The sequence below is a fragment of the Meriones unguiculatus genome, chromosome 2, assembly GCF_030254825.1.
Source record: "Meriones unguiculatus strain TT.TT164.6M chromosome 2, Bangor_MerUng_6.1, whole genome shotgun sequence".
NCBI lineage: Eukaryota > Metazoa > Chordata > Mammalia > Rodentia > Muridae > Meriones > Meriones unguiculatus.
In genome coordinates, this window is record NC_083350.1 from 1,282,960 (window position 1) to 1,302,831 (window position 19,872).

The window sequence follows — 19,872 nt, forward strand, 5'->3', positions numbered from 1 at the left end:
CATACTGGAGTAAGAATGGCACAGTCACATGGTGCAGCCAACCAAGCACCTGCACAGAGCAAGAACGGTAACCCTACAACTGTGGCTCCCATACCACGGATCCATCTCTTCTGCTTCATTCTTCCCTGCATACCTGTCTCTCTCCCTCCTTTCCCCTTAACTTCCATATCTGCACATAAATGCCCTCACACACTTCAGTTTTATCCTTCTCCAAACTATGGCCTTAGTTTTTGCATCTACTCACTGATACTTTGTTAACTATCTTTTTCATATGCTGGGGGATAAAATCGCTTCAAAGCTGATATATTCAGTCATGAAATGCTCCTTTGCTCTACTGTTCCATCATATTGAGTGATGGGTGCTCAGAGGCTGTGTTACAACTTGGGGCATCAGAAACACTTTATGTCTTATAAGCCCAATCCGGTCTCCTAATTCTCTGTCATTTTAAACTAAACCTAATATCTTCCAGTTTTCATATCATAAAAAAAAGGTGCATTCGTGAAGCTTCCTTCTTTCTAACCTTCAGGCCAAATAAGAGTGGAAATTTAGTGCTTACCTTACATAGGTATGTATTTTGAACTGCTCAAAATTTGCAGTGAAATATTTTCACCATATTTCTAGAAACTGCACATTTGAAATAAACGTTATGGTACAGTTTTTGAGAAATAATAAATAAAACATTTGTTTATGAGCATAACTATGATGATGAACACTGAACACTGGTGCTCATTCCTGATTCTGTGTTCCTGATCATGCTTTAGAGCTCCTTGATCCTGTAGCCTTATTTTGTTGTTATGATTGTTGTTTATATGTCAGTCAATCGTGTTCTGTTCAGACTTGCGTGCATATACATCTAAACGACAGGAACCACACCCAAAGTCATCTACGGTATGCTTACATCCTTCAATGTGATTTTGGTGACACTCATCTCTGTTGGCAGGCATAGTGGCGATTTCTCTTTTCTCAGGATGCCGTTTCCTGCTGCATGGCTGAGCCCTGCATATGTGCCTCTCCCACTCTTGATGAACTTCTGGATGGTTTCAAAATATTGCTCCTATCATCACTGTTGCTATAAAAAATGGTTGGGGGTTTCTGATTTATGTGAGAAATTTCTAGAATATCAAATAGCAGAATTATTATATCATAGAACATGTGATTCTTTAGCCAGCTAATGTATCATATTCCAAAATAGGTGTGATATTCATCTCTGTTGCTGAGCATGTGACAGTTTCTATATCTCTGTCTCTGTCTCTTCTTCCCACCTCCTTCAGTTGTTCCTGCCCCCATCAGTGATTGAGTATTCAAATATACTATAAGAGACATTTGATTGCTTTATACTCAGTGGGTATCTCGTGAAAGTTGGGTAGAGTATTGGAGTGAATCGCTCTGTGGCAAGCAGGGGGTTATTTAACTAGAAATGTATTTTATTTCACTGACACTAAGGCCAGAGGCACAAGGTGAGCAATGTGTTTCCAAGACTTCTACCACAAACTCTGCTAGCAAAGACCTGTTTGGAAATGTTATCACCTAAGTCACCTCAGTATATTTTACCATAAATTGTGAAAAATAATAGGGGTAATTTATCAATTTAACTTTATTAGTAATTAAGAATCTTTATTTTAAAGATAACAAATATTTTAAAGGTCTTTCCATTAATAGTATCACTGATCCAGAATAAGATCTCTGACTAGCTCAAGTCTCTGCTGAAAGACTAAGGAAAGGAGGAGGGGGAAAGAGTACAAAGGAGCTCTGTAGATACATATGAAGTGTTCACTCTCATCTTTGTAAGGCCTAGAGGCTCAAATATTCCCAGATATCACTTAACTTCCAACTATGGTGTTACCCCATGGGACATATACTGAGCTGGAGGACTTAGAAAAGCCAGAAGACTTTTCTAAGCACAGCAGTGCCTTATGGGTATATTGTGAAGGTAGCATCCACGTCCACGTGTACAGTGGGGAGGAGTGAGGAGATCTGTGAAAGGCACTGAAAGGAAGATTTCTCAGTCATAGAGAGTCACTAGTGAAGAACAGAAGTCAATATCTATGACGAGCATGTGGCCTCACACTTTCCTGTGAAATTGTGGATTTCAGAATTTGATGCACATTAGGATTTCTGATTTTTGTTTTCCTTTTAATAATAAATATATCAACTCCCAATTTATGATTACGATAATTTAGTATTTCTATATTTTTTTCAAATGTGATTACATTTATTCTTTTTTTATATATATTATTTTCTTCTTCTTTTTTTTTTTTTTCAATGCAATTTATTAAGGAACCTTGAACAATCATCTGACCCTGGGGAAAGCCAGCCCACTTTAAATAGCCTCTGGGTAGCCAACCCAGGCATGCCACGTGGGCAATGCAGATAGGTCCACATACATGGAAGCAAGACAGATCCTCAGCCTTAGCCAAAAATATTTCTACATTTTAAGTTTGATTTTTTTGTATTAAATAGATCAACTCCATTTTTATATTACATAGAATAAGACAGTACTTATAGATCTTGTTAAGTTGTGAATAAAGCATAAAATGAGAATTTTAGATACATTTTAAGGTAAATTTTTAAATATAACAAATATTCAAAGATTTTGAGATTTTGAAGGGTAGATTTTTTTTAAGGATAGTGGTGAAATTAAACATACTTGTTATAGTTTAAAATTTACCTTATAGACCAAATGCTACAGCCCATTATACCAATATGTTCTTCAAAAATAAAAATCATTACTTCTTTTAAGTCAACAGAACATGTTTCAGGATTTCACTATGAGAGACACATGAGGCAATGAAGAAATAGTAGTCCTTCCTCTAGAAATAATAGAACCTCTCGCCATTCCGTTTTCAAAGCCCCAAAGGTTCTCCTTCACTGGCCTAGAAAAGTAAAGGGGGTAGCAAATTTGAGCGATATATATCATGGGGAAAAATCTCCCCAAACTCTTTCAAAACTAATGCAACAATGTTTGACAGTTTAGCTCCCTGTTAAACATTCAAAGATGTCTTCTCTGAATATAACATATACCTTCTCTTCTATGACACACATCAAAATATCTGGCTTGTGAGAGAAACTGAAAATTCTGACACCACAGGCCAAGAGGGGGGAGGGGCCTTTCTTTCCAAGCGTGAAGGCTTGTGCTACATGTGGAGTGCATTGTCCCATTCCAAAGCCCACGTCACTTCTATCCTTTGCTGGAGATATGGGTCAAAGGGAACTTTATACTCAAAGCTAGCAGAGAACATTAAACAGCTGTCTGTGCATGATGGAAAGCCAGTTCCTTAGTGAAGTTACTAGTGAAGAATCCTTTAACAAACAAGTATTCATAGCTATTTTGCTAATTGACACCTCATCACAAAATTAATCAAGTTTAGCTATACCCAAGAGAAAGGAAATCAACATGAGCAAAGTTTCATTTCTTCATAATTAACTTGCATTCCTCTTGTCCCATGATCATTGTTCTTTCAGAATATGCATTTCTTTAAGAGAAGGCATCAGACGGCACAGATGCTCCTCACTGTGTGTCCATGGGACATGACCTGAGGGCTAAAGGACAAGAAACTACAGTTTTGTGAGTGCTTTTTTTTAATTTATTTAATTTTATTTTATGTGCATTAGTGTGAAGGTGTCAGATCTCTTGGAATTGGCATTACAGACAGTTGTGAGCTGCCATGTGGGTGTTGGTAATTGAACCTGGGTCCTTTGGAAGAGCAGACAGCGCTCTTAACACTGAGCCATCTCTCCAACCCCGAAACTATAGTTTCAAACCCTTTCCTTTTTACTGACATCTGAAGATTCAATGCTGATAGTAATGATTCCCTATTCTCCAAATATCATGGTGTAGATTCATTAAATGTATTATCCCTAAACCATTCAACAAGGAAATTATTATTATTAACTTGAAGTGTTGTTCAATTACTTCGGTGAGAGGGAGTGAGCCACTAACACAGGTTTTACAGAAAACAATGGCTGTAAAGCCAGACTTCCTTGCAGTATCATGCCCCGTCCACGTGCCCATGTGAGAAGAATCAAAGCTCTGTCACTGTGCTTTTAGCAGAAATCATTATTTTCTTCCTGACACAATATCTGAGTTTCTAAAGGAAGTATATGGGCTGAAGATGAATTCCGTCTTAAACTTTCCTCATAATTTGCTAATAAACTCAGATTACATTATGCAGAAAAGATTATAAAAACTCAGGTGCTGAGACAACCAGGGACAACTGCCCAGCAAAAGGACACAGCACCCACATTGCTGACATGAGCCGTGAGAGAACGCACTGGCTTGGAAACTACAAATTGACATTATTTGGATATAGTCTTAGGTCGTCCTAAAGATTATGTAAATCTTTGCTTCCTCCCACATCACTGAAACCTGAGGGATGCTTCCACTCAGAATGAGAGCAATTAAGAAAAATAAGATTGGTTTACAATGTTACTCTCTGAGGAAAAATAACATCAAAGAATCTAGAAATGAAACTGGAAAAAGAACAGAATAATGTTTTAAGCTTTGGGTTGGGTTCTTATAACTAATCATTGTAGGTAGACGAAAGAAAAATAAAGATTTTTCCTTACCTGACTGGACCACCTTTATCTTCTTTTCCCAAGGTCCCCTTGGGAAAGAATGAAACAAGCAGGAGTAGGTGCCAACATCTGCTTCAGAGGCATTGTAAAAGGAGAGGCTCATGTTGCGGAACCCCGCCGTTGAGTTTAGAAAGTACACTCTGCCGAGGTAGTTATGCTCTATAAACAAACTATGGTTAGGGTTGTAAACAGCTATGGTCACAGTCTCTGTGCCACTGATCTTGGTCCACTCCACCTGGGTTAAGTTATCCGCCAACGGAAACACACATTCCAGAGTCATAGTCTCAGAAAGCTGAACAGTTGTGTCCCAAAATGTCTCTTCACACAGCACTAAAATATACATCACATAAATTGAGTTAGATCCAATAAGGACAAAACCAAATAGATAAATTTCCTAAGACAACAAATAGTACAACAAGTTCATGGTGAAGACTGACAATTTCAACTACAAAATTGGCTTTTGTAATTTTTAGTGTTTCTGAACAAGTGAGAAATTATCTAAGAGATCCTGCACATGTCACATTCACACACCAAAAACAAAGCAAACTTTAACTGAACTTATAGTACTGTCTTTACCTTTGTGCACGTGAAGAATAGCCAAAAGCAAAGTAAGATAAGCCATCTCTGGAAACAGTTCAGGAGGGTGGCCTGTATGAAAAAAAAAAAAAAAGAAAACAATGTGTATACTGTTATATTCACAACTCAGCATGAAGCACTGTTTCCTTCCTCTCAGATATTATCAGCTGCATTTTTTTTTCTCTGAAGTATGAGCACAGGATAGAAGTTTTAGCTTCAAAGGCAGCTTTGCTCTCATACAGGAATGAATAAACTACAGTTATCTCTCTGTTGAATAATCAGTTTACTTTCAAAAAATAATTTTCAAGAAAGATTCTTTCATCTGACAAATGTTTTCTGAGTGTGTCCTCTGTGCCAAACAGCTCTGTGCATTAAAGAGATATGAAAATGCATCTTGAAAGTAAAATGCTATGCCATTATATCAGGAAGAGACTGACACAGCTCTAAAGGTGTCCCAGATGTAGTGAGTTGAAGGTGGTAAATATCTGAGGAGAAATGAAGCAAAGCAGGAGGGTCAACCTCTTTTGATATAGGCAGGTCTTACTCCTTGCTAAGAAAGTGAAATGGGGATGAAAATTAGAGTCGATGGGAGGAGCCTGGATAGCAGACAGCCACACAGGTGTGGCCTTCCGGTTGCACCTCCTGTCTAGACTTGAGTATAGACATAAAGAAGAATGGATCTCTAGCTACAAAAGGATAGTCATCCAGGACACATGCAAATATACCACTATATCTGATGATTTTTCCACTTTTTAAAGTTAAGTATGAAGTACTGAGAGATTAGATATCCCAGCCAAATCTCCTCAAGGGTTACACCTCATATAACTGTGATACACTATCAGAATGGAATTCATTTCCAAGACTCATCATTTTTCTCTTTCATCCATAAAAACAAATCAGGGCTACAGCAAGATGGGCCAGCCAGGAAAGTGCTTGCTACACAGGCCTAGTGACCTGGGTTAGATCCCCTAGAACACACATAAAGATAGGAGGGTAGAAATAACTCCACAAGTTATGCACAAGGTTATGCTTGGACCAGCATAGGTGTACCATGGCACAGGAACCCACACATCTTACACACACGTATACACAATTATAATATGAGTAACTAATACAATTAAAATAAAAACAGTAATTCTAATTCTAAAAACTCTGTGAGGAGCATTTCAGCATAACAACATCAAAGTTATACCTTTGTAAAAAGAAGAATTGTGTTGCACTCGGTCCCATTTGCAGAGCCAGGATACAATGTGAACATTATAAACAAGGTCAGTTCCCACTTTCAATGTGAACTTCATGTTCTCTGAAAACATTCCCCCCAACACATGCTCATGCTGGGTGTTTGATACACACTGATATTTTATATTAAATCACACACAAAGTTCAAAAGGCAATATTGCCTTTTACCTTTATTTCAACAATGTAAATGATTCTATTTGAGTTTATGATCATAAAAAGAGGGAACGGTTCATTCTAATAGATTTGGAAAATGTTTCATATAAAGTGGGAGGAAAAAAAGATTTATCCACATGGGAACATGTTCAGGAAATGAAGTAAGTTCAGAGTATGGATAGGGTGATCCTGTGACCAGGAAGTGTATGTGACTATAATAGAGAAGTGCTTTACAGTCTAAGAAATCCCTGATCCAGGTAGTAAAACATTGAACAAACTTAAAAATAAATACTTATTTGCAAAATGCCTTAAGTGTTATGAAGAAAGAAGTTCATGATTGTATTCAGAAGACCAAATACCCAGAATGGCAACCCTGTGGAAGCTGCCTGTAAGGAGGATGACTGGGGAAAGCTCTGCCCACCTGTGTAATGAATCCTGTACTGAGGTCAAGAGCAGGAATGAGCAACTCAGGCAGACAGGACTCCAGGTACACCACGCCAGCAGCTGACAATTTTCAGTGTTGTTATAGCTATGGATACTAGAGGGGAAATAGACAGGAAATGATGAGAGGTGGCCTTTTATAGGTAATGGGGTAAGGTTATGTTTGCTCTTACAGACTTTGGATAGTAGCTCTAAGTTCATAGGAGGGGAACTGTCACCAACTTTCTTTTCATGATTCTTTGGAAATTTGGCTTTCTTTCAGTGTCCACTCCTTTCTCTAAACCAAAACATGATGAATCTAAGTTATTCTACTTGGTTGATTTGAGTGTCTGGTAAAGACAGCCAGAGTCTGAGATGACCCAATCAGAGTGCAGAATATTATTTACATTCTATACTAGAAGAAAGGCTTTTTTCTTTCCTCCCCTCCCTCACTTGATGTGAATGAGAAAAAAAAAAAATGTTGCATGGTTACTACACTTTCCTAGATAATGACGTTGAAGATCAGTCTGAGGACAATTGTCAGAATATGGGAACAAACTTGCATCTATAATCATTGAACCACTGAATCCACCAACTGTGACATCAGAGCATTCAGTGAGATATATCGCATATTATCAGAAATCCTTGTTACTTCTGCCCACATATATCTGAAGTGGTGCATTTGTTTCTGGCTGCGCCGTAGAGATAAGATTGTGAATAAACAAACACTGACATCTAACTTTTAGAACATCTTTACCATCATTTAAACAAGATAAAATGGTGACCTCAACTCAGATGATTTCCATGCAAATGAGATAAATCAGCTGGTTGCCAAGACACGGCCTATTATGTCAGAGACACAGCAGTAATAGCATCCTTAACTCCACATGATCTAGGTTGCATCCAGTCAGGAAAATATACCTAAAGGTTTAGTAGAAGCTACTTTCACAGAACTAAACATCTGTAGAGGTTTATGGATGATACAAATATAATAAAAATAGGAGAGAGGGGCATAGGAGAAGAAGGAAGGTGGGGTTGGGAGGAGATGGGGAAGGGAAGGAGGCTACAGCTGGGATCCAAAGTGAATAAATGGTAATTAATAAAAATAAAATTAAAATTAAAAAAACATGGGGTGAAAAAATAACTAAAAGAGAAGCTTTTAGGGTCCATTCCTGTAATAAAGGGTCCAGGAGGAGGGCTGCCCACTCCATAGAGTGAGATCTTTGAAAGAGCTGAAGCTTATCTAGGGACATTAGGAAAGGTCAAATGAATCAAGCAGGAAGGACAAATAAGGAAGACTATGATCTGAGAATTTAAACTGCCACTAGTGAAAATGCTTAAGAAACAACCACAGCTAATATCATACTCAATGGGGGAGTCCTTCTAAGACTAGGAGCAAGACAAAGATGCTGGCTTTCAATACTGCTGTTCATGTTGCTCTCCAGACTTTACCCAGAGCAAAAAGCAAAAAGAAATAAAAGATACCTACACAGCCAAGAAAGAAGCAGTCCTGCCCTCTGCACACTGATGACACTGTTTTGTATGTCAGCTGATAAAACATCTACCCAATACTATTCAGATAACAAAGAAAAAATGCATACTAGAAAATTAACATATGAAAATCTAACATACAACATATAAATCACATAAATCTAACAATAAATCACATAAAATGAAATTTTAAAAAACAATTCTATTTATAATTGAGAAAGTAAAACACATCTGTTAAATTTAACCAAATAGATGAACCAATACTTTATGTTGAAAATGAGAGATATTGCTAGTTTTTAAAAGAACACCTAAAAATTAAAAGGCACACTTAAGAAATGTGTTTAGAATAGATCTGTGTTCATAAAATACGAATTTTAAGAATGTTACAAAAAGAGTATTTCTCAATTAAATCCATAGTCTAAGTCCTTAGTAAACTGGCCTTTTATTTAAAAGTGAAAAATCTGATTCTGAAATACATACAGCAATGTGAGTGGCCCTGAATAGCTAACATTTACCTGGAGGAAAAAAGGTTGGGTGAGTCCTTCATCCCATTTAAAAACTTAGTACAAAGCTAATAATCAAAATCTTGATAATGGGATAAGGATATTAGGATAATACACAAACAGATGGCATAAAAGTGATAATCAAAAACTGGGCATTTGAGAGGTGCAATGGAAATCTAGCACACTGGAAACCTCATTAAACAGATAAAGGCAATCCAAATGAATTCTAAAATAATGAGGGACATGGAGTCCCAAATTGCCATGTTTTGTCACCAAATGAAGCTTCCAGAACTGGGACTGGGTGATAGCCATTTGAGTTGTTAACCAAAGGGTCCTATGGATTTCCCCAAACAACCAGTCCTGATGAGACGTGATAGGCTAGGGTCAGATTGAAGGAGAGGAGGACTTTCCCTATTAGTAGACTTAGGAAGGGGCATGGAAGGACAATAGGAAGGGAGAGTGAGATTGGGAGGGCTGAAGAAGGGGGATACATCTGGGATATAAAGTGAATACGTTGTAATAAATTTTTAAAAAGAAAATAAGCAATAATAGCTGAAAGCTTAAAAAGACATCAGCATAATTGTATAGTTAGTAATAAAATTATTAAAATTTTTAAAAATTGAGAACTTCAAAACAACTAAAGTAATACATCTATTGTCAACTGATGTTAACAATGAATCAACACAATACAATGTTCAAAGAATGGTGATGGAATAACTTGATGGCCACATGAGATTAAATTTGTACTTCTCAACAGATGCAAGAACTATATCAAATGAATTGACCTAAATATAGGAGCTACATGACCTTGAAGTTGACTATGGATTATTAGATATGACACCAGAAGTATAAGCTACAAAAGAAAAAGCAAATTGGGACTCATTAAAATTAACAATCTCATGTATTAAAATAGATGTCAAGAAGATTAAAAAGCCAGTCAAAATAATATGAATTAAATATCTGACTGGCAAGTTACAAAATATGTAACAGCTTAAAAATAGGTAAAGTACTTCAAGAAACATTTATTCAAAGACAACGCATAAATGGGCAACAAACACATTAGGAGGTGTTCAAAATCATTATTGTGAGGCAAATGCAGATAAAAACACATTGACACATCACTTTCTGGTCTGTTAAGTGGCCATCATAACAAGAGAAGACGGACACGTGCTGTGGATAAACTGAAAATTGTGGATTACTAACAGGGATATGAAAGCTCGAAACTTCTGTCGAAAATAGTTTTCAAGTCCTCAAATAGGATCACTGGATGTAACAATTTCACCCCTAGAAGTATACCCCATGGCATTAAACCAGGTGCTAACCACTCAGCCACACAACATCATTCATAGCAGTGTTGCTCTCAAGAACTAGAAGGTGAAAACAGTGTCAATATCCAGTTTGTGCCTGGGGTAAAGGAGTTAACTATAACCACAGCAGGAGATACGATTCTGCCGCAGTGGGACAGGAGCGTGGACTCCTGCCAGGATATGAATGGCCATAGAAAATAAATAAAACAGTGCAGGCACAAATGGCCCACAGAGAGAGTAAGTCTGTAAGCACACAAAGCACATTGGTGTTTGCAAAGGCTGGTAGAATAGTAGAAGGGGGAATGCCTGTTGACTTATTAAGTTTCTTGAAGGATGATAAAAATGTGTTGGAATGGATAAGAAGTGGCTATTGGGGCTGGAGAAATGGCTCAGTGACCAAGAGCAATAGTTGCTCTTCCACAAGACCCAGGTTCAATTCCCAGCACCAATGTGGAAGCCCACAACCATTTGTGACTCTAGTCCAGGGTGCTCTCACACCATTTCCTGGCTTCTGTAGGCACTGTGCCCATGTGGTGACAAACACAGATTTCAATACTCAGACATAAAATACAAATAAATAAAATCTCCCCAAACTGAAGTGGTTATTGGAGAGCCTTATGAATCTTAAATACAATGTAAGCAGACACTTAAAAATGATTAGTTTTTTGTGATACAAATTTTACTACGGTAAAACGAATACTGCTCCTGCTAAAGATTAACTGTACATTTGTACCTCCAAAGGCAGAAGCAGAGTCGTTTGCTGTTCATTGTTTCTGTTTACTTGGTTCCTCGACTGCCCGTTTTATGACTACACATTAAGTTTCCTAGAACGCTGCAATTCTGTGTCACATGCTTGTGACAACAGTTAGAAATAAATACTATAAAAGACAGTCCAGGTTATCAATTAAAGATTTGAGAGATTAAAATTAAATGCTTCCTAAATTAATGTGTGAGTGCATGTGTGTGTGCATGCCTGTGTGTGTGTGTGTGTGTGTGTGTGTGTGTGTGTGTGTGTGTGTTCAGGAAAAGATTCTGTAATGTGGAAGAATATAGAAAAAAAAACAGTGTAACAATGTATTCCTGCAGAACTAGATGAAATTAGGTGTGATGTGATTTCCTCCACTTTCAGTGACTTACAGAATCGAAAGAAATTTCCTCTCTCTAGGAGTAAGAGACTAGGTTTGTGGGCACAACGGTGGTATTAAGTAATTGATAAGAATGTGTGGCTCACTCCTAAGCCATGCAAGCCATTTCAGCAGAGCTCAGAGCTCGGGTGTACTCACATTCAGAAATCGAAGCGCCTGGCGGTCACACATACACTTAGAAAGGGGCCAATGGACTTGCAGTTGAAGATAAAAGTTTGGCTGTTTCCACTTTGCTGGGGACAAGCCCTATTTATCAACATCTAACTAAAGACAAATAGAGATTGCAACTGAGCTATTTATGTGATGTTGACAGTCATTTTTTTTCTCATGATTTATGGAGGGGTTTGGCTTGAGAGGCTTTTTTCTAACAGAGCTGTCTGTACAGAGGAGCTTTGTCCTCAAGAAAGCCATTAATCAATATATCCCTGGATTTGTCCATTATTTAAAACACCACAGCAATGCACAAGAGCAGGGATCTGTTTGCAGAGTTTTCTCCAATGGCTCTGACGAGCATCTTCAGACACACTCTTTCTAGCCACACAGACAGGGCCCTCTCCATTTCCTTGAGTTCACTGCATCAGATATCTGTGACACATTCTTAAGTGTTTCTACCACTTCTGAAAGTTGGGAGGATTTTCATCTCTCTTGATCACTCTGATGACACCTTTTCCTCCTCGATTCAGTTTGGTATACCCATGATAATTCTCTTCTCTCACTCAAACCACAGGAAAGCAGAGCATGGCTGAGCAGAAAGCGTTGCTGCTCTGAAAATCTGTGACCACTGTTGGGAAGAACAGTGGCATGAGATTTTTGTTCCAGTTCTTGTTCTCAAATGCAGAGGCTGTCTCTGTGCTGGGACACCATCACTTAGCTTTTTGGTGGCTCAGAGCTCCAGGCAGATTCCAAAGAAGCCACAAGTGAAGTACCTCTAGGGAATCCTCATCAGTTGGGGAAGTTGCGGTCTCCTCTGCACCACGGCTCCCTTCGAATCTCAACAACTTCATTCCACTGAACTCCAAATCCTTAGTTTGCATTCAGCAATGGTATTGTGGGGCAGTTATACACTGTGAGCCATGAGCTGAATCCAGGCCACTGTTTGATTCCTATAAACATTAGCTGGGTCACAGCCCTTCTCATTTGTTTAACTGTCTGTGGACACTTTCTGTGCTATAGTCTTCTACAGGAAGAGTTTTACTCTACAAAAAGTCTTTAGATAGCAGACATTTTTTACATTCATCTCACTCAACTTTCCTTAAGAAAAGGAAGACTAAGAGCTCAGGTACTTATAAAATCATGTCAATTTTCTTATCTTAGAAATTGCATTATGATGAAACAATTTTTCTATGAATAGATGGAGAAAAGTATTTAAATGGCACCATTTACCAAAACTGTGACCACCACTGAACTCACAGGCTTACAAGACATTCAAGCAATGACAGCAGTTTCCTGTTGTTCTCCTGCACTGCACATAATCTACTTGTACCACAGGCTACTTGTGCAAAATGTAAGCTTGGCCACACCCGATGTTTTATTGGCATACTTTAATTGTAGTACTGGGCTCACAGAATGTTTTATACAAGCATTTTTTCATTTCCACCATGTTCTCTCACCTCCCTCCGTTCCAGCACTTGCTCGTACCCCTCCTTCCAGTAAGCACCTAGCTCCTTCCCTCGACACTGTTGGTTCTAATTGCATGTCACTTGCACAGATGCGCATTTACATGAAATCTGCGGTCCAACCTCCTTTCTAAGAGAACTACTTACCTTGATGTAAGCAATGCCCTTTGGCTGTAACCCTGGTTGAGGTTGAGGTATTCTCAGGGCATCCTAGCCACTGGCTCGCCTTTTTCTGGGACCCAACTCTTCTCAGAAGTTGAGCTTTTCTTTCCACCACAGCCTCTTCAGGCAGCCGCCGAGAGCAAACACTGCTTCGTGAAGCAGGGTCTCCTGAGGTCAAGGAGTCTTCCGCGTCGAGAAGTGACTTTGCTCTTTCATCTACTCATACTCTTTCCAAACTCAAAGAATTCCAGCCTCTGTATGCTTTTTGTACGCATTGTAACTCCATATTGAAACTAAATGCATTTTTTTAAAGTTGAAATTCATTTCTTTCTTTTCATTTCCCCATTTCTCCCTGCCAGTCAGAGGAAGGTACCTTCAGTAGTATCTATAACTCAGGAAGCTTTATTATCTCAGACCTTATCTAAACATGTTTCTGGTACTACCAGCTCTCTCTCTCTCTCTCTCTCTCTCTCTCTCTCTCTCTCTCTCTCTCTCTCTCACACACACACACACACACACACACACAACCACACACACAAATCTCTTTTTTGCCATCTAATCTTTGATACCTCTTCCCCAAGAACACAGAGGTCTGCAGACATGACTCAGTTGATAAAGGGCTTACCCCACAAACATGCATTTTTTTACACCAAGTTCTACACCAAGCATCCAAGTAGAGGGCAAAAGCACACCCCTGTAATTGTAACATTGGGGAAGCAGAGGCTGGAGTTTTCTAGCCAGTCAATATCTTATCTCTAAAAGTAAGGTAGAAGGTGATTAAAAAAGACAGCTAAAGTCAACCTTTAGTCTGTACACACCCTAACACATATACACACATAAAGGAGTAAAAATTGATGCTACTAACGATCAATTCATATGTATTAGGCATCGTCTTTTCCGTTATTGTTAAAATTTTTAATTAAGATATAATTACTTTCTGGGTGCCTGCATGCCTAAAATCCCAGCACTCAGAGAGGCAGAGGCAAGCAGCTCTCTGTGAGTTCAAGGCCAATGTGGTCTCCAAAGCATGTCCAGGACAGGCAACAATACACAGAGAGAGCTTGTATCAAAAAACATATATATTTATATATTTGCATATATGTGGATAATTACTTCACTCCTCCCTTTTCTGTCCTACCTTGAACCTGTCCCTTGTCCCCTCACTTCTTCTCATATTGATTACCTCTTTTTTATTATTGCTTCATTTAAATATATAATATAATGCTCTCTCAAATACACTATTATATCATATGTAGTTTATGTGATGTGATTCTGTAAATGTTTTTTTGTATATCTTCAGATGAGGGGATGAGATGAGAGTTATTCCCAAGCCTTTGTAGCTCTTTCTGAACTCTCACTGGCTGGTTCAACTCAGCTGTTCTGGCTCTGACTGAATTGCCTGGCCTCAAACTAATTCTGGAAATGTTTTAATCTTCTGGCATCATCTCATTCTCTGGTTTGTTCTGTCTTCACTTTTTCTAGCTTGTTCTCTCTGCAACCTGTCTCTGTAAAACTATCCTGGTAAAAAACTGTTGGTTAAAAAGCAAAACAAAAACAAAGAAAAGAAAAAGGAAAAAATCTTCCCTCTCTTTCCCTGTATTGCTCTTAAGTAGCTTCTCTTTCCTGTCCCATTCTCAAGCGAGTTGGGCATATCCTATCTGTGACTCATTCTGTCAAATCTTTCTCTGATTTGTCACTTTGTCTGCCCCTCAATTAGCTGTCACTTTCAAACATGGCTACTTTCTCTATAAACTAATCTTATCTCCACTGATCGTCATTAAAGGTGTCTACTAAGGTTCTCTCTATAGTCCAGCCATATTATGCTGTAATCCAGAGTGTTCTGCATTTCAACAGGATGGAATAGACCTAAAAGGTCTTTAGCTGTGGTGCCAGAGCAGCCATATTGCTGGATTAAAATTTCTCTACGTCTTCCTCTTGGTCAAGTCAACTTGAAGGAGGAAGCGAGGCCCGAGGTTATGCAAAGCATGGAAATACTAGAAATACGACTACACTTAGCAAAAGAAGTCAGTGCAGGGCTAAACTGTTCTGTACATTAATCATGAATCAGAACACAGAGGTAGCCTTTGCTGATAGACTGTCTGTATGTCTGAAAGCACAGAAAAGGAAATAACAGTGTTATCCTTCATTACACAAATGTTCTAAGCACTCACTCTGGGTGAGAGGTCGTTTTCTAAAGCACCCACCTGATTCCCATTACTTCTTTAAATGCCTCATTGTCCTGGGGAAAAGAAACTTTATTCTTGAGCCCTGCTATAAGTGATGCTCTTTTCCTAGCTTCATGTCTCACAACTATTCTGATAAGATCCATCCAGGTTTAAGTAATGTTTTACATTTTAAAGACTATGATCTAGGAGAATAGAGCCTATGCAAACAAGGGTCATTTGCCTTGATTTCTTTTACTCTTCTTCCATCCAGTGGGTCTCAGCTCAGACATCCTTAGTAAAATTCTCTCTTGATTGAAGGGGGTTTCCAAAATCTGGTTGATGTATCCCTTCTGTGATCTTGCTGCAACCCCAGGATGTATTTACTGTAGCCTATATCACATTCTTTTGTGACTGCTATTCTTATTCTAGCCAAATAAATTCTTTCAAGGTGGCTGTGATGTTGCATGCCTATGATCTCAGCGCTTGGGAACTGGCAGTAGGAGAACTGGATATTGAAAGTTATATTCAGCTACATAATGAGTTCAAGACCAGCCACAAAGCATCAAAATGAATGAATAAATGAATGAATGAGACACATTAAGTCTAGTCCATTGTTCTTTTTTCATCACCTGTCACTTGCATGGGTATAACCAAAACTGTTGAATGAGGATGAAAAAATAACTTACGCTCGTTAGGCTTTATAACATATGTTCCAGAAACCACTTATAATATGCATCCCATCTTGTTTCCAACATATAAATATTTTTCTCCCTCAACTCTGCATTTCCCCAGTGTGTTGGTATAATGCTCTTGTGGAATGTATACAGTTTACCTTTGCTCATTCAAATGCTGATTTTTCTACCCCACTATCTGGTTTCAATCCAGACATTGCATTGTGATGTTTATTCTAAGCATCACCTGTCTCAAGTTTGTGTAAACATGCCATCATTTGTTCTCTGTAATTGTCAATAAAACAACCATCTAGTGCTGTGCAATGGAGAGAATAGGGTGGGACATCCTGGTCCAGAGAGGAGGAGAAGGAAGCAAGTGAGAGGAGTTGGTGAGCAGAGATGGGCAGGAGAAGACTTGGAACCATGAGGAGAGATGAACCAGACCTAAGATATAACTAAAAGCAAGAATAATGGGGGAAATCTGAATGGGAGGGAATTATGCAGGCTTAGAGGTTTAGGATGGAGTAACTATTGCCCAGCATGTGCTCTAGGTTAATTAAATAAATTCTAGTCTCTGTGTGATGATTTGGGTGTACAGCTGATTTAGGAATAACCGCTATTTAATTAAAAGATGAATTAATATTAAATTTTAACCCTCAAGAACACCAGTGACTAAGAAAACAAAAACAAAACTGTAATCTTAAGTACACTGATTTTACATTATAAATGTTCTTATGTTAGGCCAAATAATCCTCAGTGAGCTCTAAAATGAATCTTAGACATTGACTGAAATAGTCATTTTCTACACACATAATTCAAAGTGCATTGAAAATAAGAGCCAACTACAATTAAAAACTAACATATTTATAGGGTGTAGAATAGAAAGTTTGGGATTTTTTTCTGCTTCCTCCTTCATTCACTCTCAGATTTATAAAAATAAGTTTTAACAAAGTTCTATATCATTTGTATTCATTTCCTATCTCTGTTACTACATGCAGACACATGCACACACACACACACACACACACACACACACACACACACGCTGCCGTTATCATCATCCTTAGCATTGTTATCACCCTCTTGATAATTACATTCTATAGCAAGGTTATTGTTGTCTTTGCTGTAGACAGAATCAGGACAGCTACTTTTTCTTGATGGATCCATAGTGGTTTCAATGAGAAACGTCTAGAAAGATTCTTGTATTTAAACATTTGGTCCCTTGTGGGTGGAGATGTTTGAAGAAATTATGGAACCTTTACGAGGTAGAGCCTTGCTAGTGAAAATATATCACCAGGGGTAGGCTTTGACAGTCTGTACCCCATTCTCTCTCTCTGCTTCCTATTTGTACATGGAGATATGATAACTCAGCTTCCTGCTACTGCTTTTCCTGCCATTTTTTATTCTGTCCTTTTGAAACTGAAAGTTAAAATGGACCTCTTCTTCCTAAAGTTGCTGTTAGTTGTGTTTTTTATAGCTATAGAAACATAAGTAATAAAGAATATAACCAGTAAAGAATATAATCAGTAACAGTTTTGCCAGCTGATCCTAAAAGAATTTAATTTTTTGTAATATAAATAGTCTAAAATAATTAGCTTTACATAGTTTCTAAAGGAATGCAAGGCACCCCATGAGGAGGGTCCTATAAATGTAGAATTGTTCTTCCCAACATAAAGCTATATACTTTTAATCAGCAAATAGGAAAAAAATAAGGCTGTCACAAGTTCAGTAATCACGCAAGAAGACAACAGAAGCAGCCTAAGACAAATGAAGCTTCTCCACTCTCAAAGTTCTTCCCAGAAGAACAAATGAAGACAACAGGGCAGGAACATCAGTCAAACAGGATGCAGACTGGCCACCACTCATAGAGATAGCAAAGCTGGGACCTTTACAGAAGGCACTTTTATCATTTTAAAACAAACAATGTTCTTTGGTGTTACTATCTGCTTACAGAACTAATAGACAGTAAAAATCACATCACTAGAGGGGCAACACATTAACTATTTTTTTTTTTTGCCTCTTTCTTCTAAGTTCCCAGAGCACCAGCACATTGCTCTAACAAAGTCTAAGAGATGGGAAATTAAGAATTTAACTCATCTTTCACATACAAACTGCACCTCGGAGTAATCTAAATTTATCCTTATAGAGAAATTGAACTATTATATAGAAAAATACCCATTGTAGATATATGTTGTCTTTTTCTAATGCATGATGAAACAATCAACCAGGATAAGTATTAAGATTAGAAACTAGGTTGTTTCCAGATTCTGGCTATTACAAATAAAACTGCTATGAACATGGTTGAGCAAATGTCCTTATTGAATGATTGGGGCATCTTTTGGGTATATGCCCAGGAGTGGTATAGCTGGATATTGGGGTAGTGTGACTCCCAATGTTCTGAGAAAGCACCAGATTGAATGGCAAACAGGACAGACACCAGAAGCAGTGGAAGAGAGGAAAACAGGATGGCATCCCACTATAGAGGGTCCTCTGAAAGGATTCACCCAACAGGGGATCAAAGCAGATGCTGAGACTCAGGGTCAAACTTTGGGCAGGATGCAGGGAGTCTTATGGAGGAAGAGCAGGGTGGGAATAGAGCGACATGGAAGGGACAGAAGCCCCACAAGGAGACCAACAAAGCTAAAAGATATGAGCCTATGGGGTTCTGCAGAGACTGATGCACCAACAGAGGACCATGCATGGAGAGGACATACACCTCCTGCTCAGATGTGGCAAATTGGCAACTCAGTCTCCATATGTATCTCTGAGTGGACAGAGCAGGGGATGCCTCTATCATGAACTCAGTTGACTGCTCTTTGATCACTCATGTCTGTTGATGCAGCCTTGCCAGTCCACGGAGGAAGAGGAGCCAGGCAGTCCTGATGAGATTTAACAAGCTATGGGCAGAGGGCAATAGTGGAGAAACGCCCCCCCCCCCCTTCAGTGGACTAGTGGATTAGGATAGGGGGAAGAGGGAGGGAAGTTGAGACTGGAGGAGAGTTGAGAGAGGAGGCTTCAATCAGGATATATAATGAACAAATTATGAAGAAAGAGCGTTAGCAGGCCTTCTGGTGTTGGTCTCCTTGGTTTGCCTGTGGTGTATATGCAAGATTAGAGTCTCACAACATCGTAATGCAGCCATGATCATTCAGGCCTTTACAGCCATTGAAGCAGGACAGTCTCCCCAAGCATGGTTGGCTACCATAAAAAGCTAAAAGGTTATGCTCAGGATGCGAGGCTAAGCACTACACTCAGGGTCAGCCGCTTTGGACCCAGAGAAGAGCATGTCTGATTGCATGCGGGTTGATGGCCCAGGTCCCGCCTCTGAGAAAAAGGTATCAGACGGGTCTGATGCTCTTTGGGTGGATGACACCTAAATGAACATCGGTACAAAGTCCCAATTTATTTCTAATATCAGAGATCAGACCTCTACTCTTGCCTGATGCGTCTAAAACAAAAAGGGGGAACTGTAGAGAGCTGCGGAATGCTATGCCTTAAAGATGGAGCTGGTTTCCGCCTTCCACCTTCCTGATGGTGAGTGCTCTCTGTCACGAACAATTCCACATTGGCTAAGGCTGAGGATCTGGCTTGCTTCCATGTATGTGGACCTATCTGCATTGCCCACATGGCACGCTGGGGTTGGCTACCCAGAGGCTATTTAAGCTGTGGGCTGGCTTTCCCCAGGGTCAGATGATTGTTCAAGGTTCCTGAATAAACTGCATTGAAAAAATAAATAAATAAATAAAGTCACACATGAAAGAAAAAAAAATTTAAAAAATGATAGAAACTAAAACCACTGAGTGAATGATGAAAAGGAACCTCTACATTGAGAGGAACTGCACTTGGCAA

At 38.8% G+C, this 19,872-nt stretch overlaps 1 protein-coding gene across 2 annotated transcripts in view; it reads right to left on the minus strand.

The window, feature by feature from the left end:
• Cd226 (CD226 molecule) overlaps positions 1-19,872 on the minus strand; it is a 100,242-nt gene that overhangs the window by 76,506 nt on the left and 3,864 nt on the right. The window contains exons 1-4 of one of the 2 annotated variants that reach the window (XM_060376957.1): positions 13,173-13,391; positions 6,965-7,081; positions 5,152-5,223; positions 4,567-4,905 (exon numbers count right to left, since the gene is read on the minus strand). In XM_060376957.1, coding sequence (XP_060232940.1) covers positions 4,567-4,905; positions 5,152-5,197 — 385 coding nt within the window. In that variant the 5' untranslated portion in view covers positions 5,198-5,223; positions 6,965-7,081; positions 13,173-13,391. Of the gene's footprint in view, positions 1-4,566; positions 4,906-5,151; positions 5,224-6,964; positions 7,082-13,172; positions 13,392-19,872 lie in introns of those variants that run through there. The other variant, XM_060376956.1, reaches the window with a different exon arrangement.